We start from the raw sequence: 7,882 nt of genomic DNA, 5'->3' as shown, positions 1-7,882 counted from the left end.
GTCCCCGCTGCCACCCCCTCTGCCTCCGCCCCTCCTCATGCCGCCGCTGCTGCCGCCACCACGCCCGCCGCCGGCCTTGCCGCCTCGCCCCCCGCCGCCGCCGCGCGGCGCGCCGCCCCTCACGCCGTCGCTCGGCGCCGCCTCCTGTGCGCGCCCCTGCTCCTCGCCGCCGCCGCCGCCGCCGCCGGCCCCGCTGGAAGCCACGCGGAAGCTGGCCAGGTGGCGCTGCATGTTGATCTCCTCCTTCAGGGCCCTGCCGTGCAGCTCCCTCTCCGGCCTGAACACGCCACCCCAGCCGGCGCCTGCGGCGGCGCGGGGCCGGGGCCGGGCGGGCGAGCGGCAGTGAGACATTCAGATCAGCAAGTCGGCAGGCGGTGGGTGAGAGGGGCGCTTCCATTCCCGTGCGCGTGACGGGCTGCTTTAGGGGCTTCGCTCTGCGGCACAGCTCAGGTTGTTTTGAAGGGACATCCTGCCAGCGGGTTGCAGTGACGCAAGATTTTGGGGGGTCGAGCGCAGATGTTTGTGGGTCCTGCCGGCCGCCCCCCATCCGCAACCCACGCGTCACCCGGCGTCACCGCGCGTCACCCGTGCGTCACCACGCGTCACCCATCGGGCGCCGGCGTGAAGCACCCACCTGGGGCCGAGACCAGCTCCAGGAATTCGGAGGCCCTGGCGCGCGCGCGGCCGCGGCTCTGGACGCGCTGCGTACCGCTGGCAGCCACGTTGTACCGCACCTGCGGGTTGGTGTGCGCAGCAGTTGGGGATCTCGCGACATTTGCACATTTTGATGCAAATTCAGCGTGCGAAGGTGGCGTTCAACGCAGGTTCTTGCGGTGCTTGGGTATGGGGGGTGACGGGAGGAGGTGGCGTTGGCGGCTGTCACGTGGCTGGAAAACGAGGCCATGATTGCCAATGATGTCGGTCATGCACCCCGGTGTGCCCGAAAGTTGGTTGCCGCGGGGAATTGCATGGTCGCGCGTGTTACCGGTTGTGAATCCTGACGCGGGGAGACAGGCCCTGCCGAGCCCCGAGACACGGCTGCGAATTAAGAGCGCAACAGATGCCTGGCCAATCGAGCATGCAGTACAACTGCGTGCGCGCAATGCCCGGTCAATCCAGCGCGCAGTGAACGCAGCCGGCCCGTACGGCTCAGGGTAGACCCAAGCCCGACAAGCAGCGACGGGCCGGACACGCGCGCCATCGCGCTCAGCATGCGGCTTCCAAGCTGACCACGCGACCCCTCGGACGGCCGCCGCTGTGCTGAAAGCCTGTGTGGCTCCCAGTTCATGCCGTTCCTGCTGGCAGGCAGGGCAGCAACATGCATGTTGCACCCCAGCACACCCGTATTTGATGTATGATCCCCCCGCCCCCAAGTACACGCCCCCAACCAACTCTGCTCTTCCCTCCAAACAGAGCTACTGGCCGCCACCTCCTCATCCCCAGGTCAAGACATCAAAACGTAGCAAAACAACAAGGCCCCTGCCTCTCCTCGCCCCAGCCCAGCAACCACAGGGATCGCACCAATGCAGCGTTTGCTCCGTTAACAAACATCACAGGCGTGGTGTGGGTCCATGTGCCAGAGCTTCCCTACACCACACCTCACATTTGCACCCACCCAGCCTCGCCCCAACACACCAACCCGCCCTCACAGCCTCGCCCTGCCCCACACCATGCACGGGCATGTGCACACCCACACGCACGCGCACGCACGCACATGTGCACCAACACAAACGCAGCACCCATTTGCTGCTGCAGCGCACCTACGAAATCAAGCTGCCTGGACAGGCACACCGCATGCTGCCCGTACACCACACCGCACCCAGCGCCCCCACCCACCACGCAGTTGCATGACGGCACGTCCACCCCCTCCTCAGCCGCTGACGTCGCCACCAGAAGCCGCTTGCCAGGGACCTGATGCCGAGAGGTGGGGGCGACGCGTGCCAAAACCAGTTGATCGATGGCCAATGCCCAATACGGGATTAAAAAGGAGGGGATCGTCCTGGAATGATCATGCTTTGGACTTGATAACCCAGGGTTCAGCCAAGAGACGCGCGACCCGCTTGGGAAGGTGGGTTCACACAGGGGCAAACGCGGGGAGGCGGACGGGAAGCAAGGGGTAGGCATTGACTGTTGCGTCGCAGCCAAATCCTGCTGTCCGGCCTGGTGCATGCCGATGCCTCGGGTCGCATCACTCCCTCCCTTTTGACCCACCCTGAACCGCGCGATGACGCGCTGCTGTGTGCGGCCACTCATGCCCTTCACGTAGGGATCCTTTGCCAGGGCGCCACCGCCACAGCCCAGCAGCAGGGCCAGGCCTGGCACGGCCGCACGGTAGAGAGATGGGGATGGAGGGTGCGCAGTTGTCAAGTGTTGGTTGATCAACCTGCAAGTCGAAGCCCGTCATTCTTGCTGTGGGCAGGAAGGGTAGCCTGCATTCACGCTATCACAGCAGAATAACGCCTGAGTATGCGAGTGTTGAGGCGCTCAGACGAGCAGAGCAGGCGACCGACTCAGTCAGGCGCGGCCCTGAACCCGCGCACCCGCGCCGCCAGGCCCGCCGCCGGCCCCTCCGAGCCCCGCGCCGCCCGAGCCGCCTGCGCTGGAGTCATTGACACCCACAAACTCCAGCACCTGGAGGTTGAGGTGGCGAAAGGGGGGTGTGGTAGGGGTCGGGAGGGGGGGTGTCAGGGGATTGGAGGGGAGGGGAGAGAGTTTGAGTTGGGACAGGGGAAGGCCTGGCTGGGGCGGAACCAATGGCGTGGGTTGCGGTGCGCGCGGAGTGGGATGGTAAGGGGGGTTTTCCAGCTGTCTCTAGTCAGCAGGCTCTGAGATGCATTCGGCATTTCGTAAGCAGTTGCGGCTGCTGATCTGATTGTCGATTGGTGCGGATGAACAGTGCGTGGCTACAGGGAATGTTGGAAAGGGCCTGTGCAGTGCAAGGCGTGTCAAGATGCTGGATTATGAATCCCCTGCCAAGCAAGTGCCAAACAGCCACGCTGACATCATCGTGACATCACCTCGTCCAGGAATGCAAGCTCTGGGTGGGCCCTCAGGGCGGCAGCAACATGGAACACGACCTGCAGGGTGGCGCGGGTTCAGCGGATCCAGGGCTCAGGTTTTGGGGTTTAAGTTCGCAGTACTTACATCAGGCAGGATTTGGGAGCAATATGGACACGGGATCGAGGTGAGATTGCTGGCCGGAGACGAGCAAATTGGTTCCTGGCCCAATTTGCCGGTGGGGGCAGTGGCTGGCGTGCAGTCAGGGGGACGGCTGATGGAAGCAAAAGGTGGGGAGGCGGCGGGTGGGGGATGGCACAAAACTGTGATATCAGACCGAAATCAATACCATGGTGAGGTGGGGCGGGGGCAGCAATGAGGGAGCGTGCATCAAGAGGCCACAGCCGTGCGAGTAGAAGCAGCAGCAAGCAGTGCCGACGAAGCACCCCCGCCCCTGCCCTCCAGTCCGGCCGTGACGCAGGCAAGCCACCAATCCCGGCGCCGCACTGACACGCGGGCAAGCACCTGCCGTTTCTTGCAGAAGACGATGCCGTGGAACCCCTCCTCGTCCCTGGATTCGAATGTGAAGGGTGCTGGTGAGTGTGGTGGGCGTGTGCTGTGTAAAGCGCCTGCGGGCGCATGCGACTTTTACATACATAGATGTTGCAAGGGTGCGCCAGGGGCGGCGGCGCTCGCTAGCCTCGACCAATAGCGGCCGGCCTCGGGACCCTGCAAACCAGTCAACACCTTACGCAGTTTACCCCCCCCCCCAAAAAAAACTGTCTTTTGGCTGCTTTTTAAAACCTTTGCTTCCAAACCCCCCAAACCCCAGAAAAGCCCATCACTCCTCAATCTGTCCTCAGTCAATTTCAAACAGCCAATGTCAAGCAGCCAACCTTTCCACAGCGAATCCCAAACAGCGAACTCTTGAACAAACAACCCCAGGTGTCTGGGGTGGCTGGCCAACCCCAGAACAGCCGCCCCCCACCTGAATCCCGACAGGTACTCTATCAGTGCCCCCAGCCGTGGGAACAGCTCCTCACCTGCATTGTGGGGCAATCACAGCAGGTAGGGGCGGTTGCAGACGACCGGGCGGTCAGAGAAGAGCCGAGACCCAGAAACTGTTGCTGGGCCAGAGTGGTGACACGCATGTGTGCATTTCACCGCCTATCTGGGGGTACACCCCAAGTACACTCACTATCACCACCACCGCGGAGGCAGGGTACTGAATTCTTCAGCGGTGTTGAGCGCAGAGAGCAATCAAGGCACCGCTCAGGTGTATCAGGCGGGCCACGCCCCGCGGCTTGTGGCCGCACGCCATAATCATTCTCAACACATGTCTTTTCACCCGAAACACATGGTTTCTCACACCCAAACCCACGTTTGTTCACACGCACATGGGTAGACCCACCTGGCAGGAGCATGCCCCCGGTGCTCAGGGTGGCCTCCACGCCCTCGGCCTCCTCAGCACCGCCGCCGCCGCCGCCGCGGTCCACGCCTTCGCTCAGCAGCTGAGCCCCGCCACCTCCGCCGCCGCCGCCATCGCCGCTGCCGCCCCCGCCGCTGCCGTCGCCAACGCCGCTGGTGCCGCCGGTCCTGCAGTCAGCCCCACTGCTCAAAGCTGCATTCAATCGAACAGCGCCATCATCCCTCTCTGCTGGCCCGCCACCCTCCGCGCCACCGCTGGTGGTGACATGGGCTGCTGAAATGGACGCCTGCCCTGCGGGGAGGGTCCAGGGACCCTGCTGCTGGTGCTGCTGCTGGAGCTGCTGCTGATGCTGCTGCTGGTGCTGCTGCTGGTGCTGCTGCAGAGGCGGCTGCTGTGCAATTGCCATTGCGCACGAAAGCGACAGCAGCTGCCTGGACGGCGGCTGAGTCATCAGGTGCCGAGCTGCTGCAGCCGCAAGTGCCAACGACACCGGTGTGTGGGGCCCCTGCAGCGGGCCGCAGGGTTGATGCGCTGGCGCCAATGTCCCCAGCCAAGGTGCAAAAGGCTGAGCGCCACCGGGGGTCCCGAACGTCTGCTGGCAGCTGGCGCGAAGCTGCACTGCTTGTGACGCCTGCGACCCATACAGCGCCTGCTGCTGGCGGTGTGGCGGCTCTGACAGGCCGAGGGGATGGTTCAGGGGCGGCGCGAACAGGCTGTCTGGGAATTGGCATGGAAATGTGCTGCCGGTGCCAGCCATGTAGTGGGCGAGCGCCTCTGGTGCACGAGAGGCGCCAAGCAGCCAGCGACCCCGCTGCTGCTTCAGCGACGGCTGCTGCTGCTGCTGTGGCTGTTGTTGCTGCTGTTGCTGCAAAGGAGGCACTGGCTGCCCAAACAAGCCGCCTGCAAACGCCCCCATGCCTGTGAACGCTGGCGCCGGCAACCCCATCCCTAGCGGCGGCGGCGCCCCTAGCAGCACCGTCAGGGGTGTGTGGGGGGAGGGCAGGCCGCTTGGCTGCAGCGGCTGCTGGGGGACCGATGGGTGGCAGCTGGGCCCAGGCAGTGCGGCACCGTCAGGCGCGTGCCGCTGTTGCTGCTGCTGTGGCATGGGCGATGGGCCGCCACCGAGGGAGGCGCCGGCCTGCTGGAAGGGAACGACTGGCGGTCGCTGCTGCTGCGTCCGCGGCGGCGGCGGCGACGGGTGGTGGTAGTAGTGCTGTGTCTGCTGTTGCACCAGCTGCTGCTGCTGGTGCTGGTGGTGCTCTGACAGAAAGCTAAGGCAGCCTGCAGGCGTCACACCAACAGGCCCGCCAGCTCCTGGCTGTAGGGGTGGGGCCTGTTCGTTCTGGATGCCATTAGGTGACACGAATGGTTGCTGCCACTGCTGCTGCTGCTGCTGACATTGCTGTTGCTGCTGCTGCTGCTGCTGCTGCTGCTGCTGCTGCTGCTGCTGCTGCTGCTGCTGCTGCTGCTGCTGCTGCTGCTGTTGCGGCTGCTGCTGCTGGGACCACCATGCCGCTGCTGGTGGCTGCATGCTGAGATACGAAGGTGGCGGCGCCCAGCTGGCTGCCGGGCCGCCGGTGATTGCAGCCAACGGCGCAGCCACCTGAGGCGACGCATCACCACCAAAGGGCGCGGTTGGCTGGGTCACTGCAGAGCTGGCTGGCAATCCAAGCCCAGGGCCGGGGAGGGTCCGAAGCATCTGCTGCTGCTGCTGCCGCTGCTGCTGCTGCAGCTGCTGCTGCTGCAGCTGCTGCTGCTGCAGCTGCTGCTGCTGCCGCTGCTGCTGCTCCTCCTGCTGTTGCTGCTGCTGCTGCTGCGGCTGCTGCGGCTGCTGCGGCTGCGGCTGCTGCTGCGGCTGCTGCGCCGCCTGCAAGGGCGGCTGCTGCTGCTGCTGGTTGTATGGCGGCGGCAGACTGGTCCCTGCCGGCACATGCAAGGGGGCGCGCGGGGCTGGGGCCTGCGCAGGGGGCGGCGTGGCTGGGGGGACCGGCGCTCCGAACAGTGGCAGGCCCGGCCCCATCTGCTGAGGCGGCAACAGGCGGGGCACCTGCGGCTGCGGCTGCTGCAGCGTGGGCACAGCTTGACAGGAGCCGGCGCCCGCACTCCTGCCAACAACGCTGGACGGCCCAAGCATCACCTTGCCCCATCTCACACCTCCGTCGCGGCCGCCGCCGCTGCCGCCATCAGCCCCCCCCGGCCGGGGTGTTTCGCTGCCGCCGCCGCCGCCGCTGACGTCATCGGCGCCGCTGATGTCACCAGCCCCGTCGACATCCTGCATGCCCTCCCGCCGCGACCGCTTCCGGTCCCTGCCCTCAACATCGTCGCTGCCTTCACCGCCGCGGCGCGCCCCCTTGCTGCCGCGAGTGTCAGGGCCGCCGAGAGTGGTATCTGTGCACATGCCGCCGCCGCCATGGTCGTAGCCCTTTGCGACTGGGCCGTTGCTGCGGTAGCCGGGGACCTGCAATTGATTTGGTGGGATTGGGATAAAACCAAGGTTGCCTGCTGTGAACCTGGTGGCTTGCTCGATGCAACAAGAGGTGGTGGAGAGAATGTTTGGGTTGTGCGCATGCGCGTGGGTGCATGCGAGCATGTGTTTTGTGGTGTGGTTCACGCGCAAACGCATTCACCAATCGACCGCCACTGGGTGCGTGGATTCGTGGATGCGTTCGCTCAAGTTGCTGCGCATGCATTTGTGTGAGGGCGTCGGTGCGTGTACGTGTGTGTGGGCGTGCACGCGCGTGCTAGTGCAGGCGGGGTCTCGCGGGTGTCATCGCACAGGGTCGACCAAGGCTGCCTTGGAGCTATGAATGCACGCAGCCTCATCGCGGGGGAAGATAATCTCCATGCACAATGATGCCCCATCAGCATGCGCTGCCCGAGGGCCTTCGTTGGTCGCATCACCCAAAATCTAGCCGATTCGAAACCCTGATCTTCCTTGATTATACTCATCCCACTCCTTCCTAGACAGTATTGGCCCTGAAGATTCTGAGCGCTGACGCCTGGCGGACCTCCGGCGCCTGGGCAGACCGCGCCAAGACGGGGGGACACACAGCAGGCCGCCATCCTCTCTAAACTCTGTTTTGTGCCCCCCCCCCTGTGACTCTTGGTCTTCAATGCGCTTCCCATGCAACCAGCAATCCAGGCCACAAATAAATAAACGGCAGTATGGCTCATCTGAGCCCTACAACACCCTCTGGACCCCTGTATGGTACCCAACCCCAACACACACACACACACCCCAAAGGACAGCCCGAATGCGGGCATCCCAACACGCTCGCCCCCCTCACCGAGAGCAGCACCAGCCGCGGCAGCCCCAGCACGCTCTCATCAAACAGGCCCTGCACCAGGTCGCGCAGCGCCAGCGGAAACGGCAGCGCCGCCGCCTCCGCCTCCGCCCGCGCCTGCGCCGCCCACAGCCGCGTCCGCCGCTGCGTGCTCATGCGGCCCGCGGCGGCC

The 7,882-nt window shown here is 65.1% G+C and overlaps 1 protein-coding gene across 1 annotated transcript; it reads right to left on the bottom strand.

The window, feature by feature from the left end:
- Positions 1–634: 634 nt before the first annotated feature.
- MNEG_11178 (Protein Dicer) lies at positions 635–7,866 on the bottom strand (the record flags this gene model as incomplete). Its single annotated transcript, XM_014040350.1, has 11 exons — positions 635–734; positions 1,837–1,911; positions 2,212–2,315; positions 2,541–2,631; positions 3,018–3,077; positions 3,523–3,568; positions 3,986–4,040; positions 4,409–4,618; positions 5,825–6,346; positions 6,581–6,884; positions 7,714–7,866. Coding segments are annotated over 11 exons (1,720 nt in total), but the record flags the coding sequence as incomplete, so codon positions are not given.
- Positions 7,867–7,882: the final 16 nt, after the last annotated feature.

The sequence above is a fragment of the Monoraphidium neglectum genome, assembly GCF_000611645.1.
Source record: "Monoraphidium neglectum strain SAG 48.87 unplaced genomic scaffold scaffold02627, whole genome shotgun sequence".
Classification (NCBI taxonomy): Eukaryota; Viridiplantae; Chlorophyta; class Chlorophyceae; order Sphaeropleales; family Selenastraceae; genus Monoraphidium; species Monoraphidium neglectum.
Note: the sequence above shows the minus strand (reverse complement) of the source record. Positions and strands in the feature narration are given on the sequence as shown.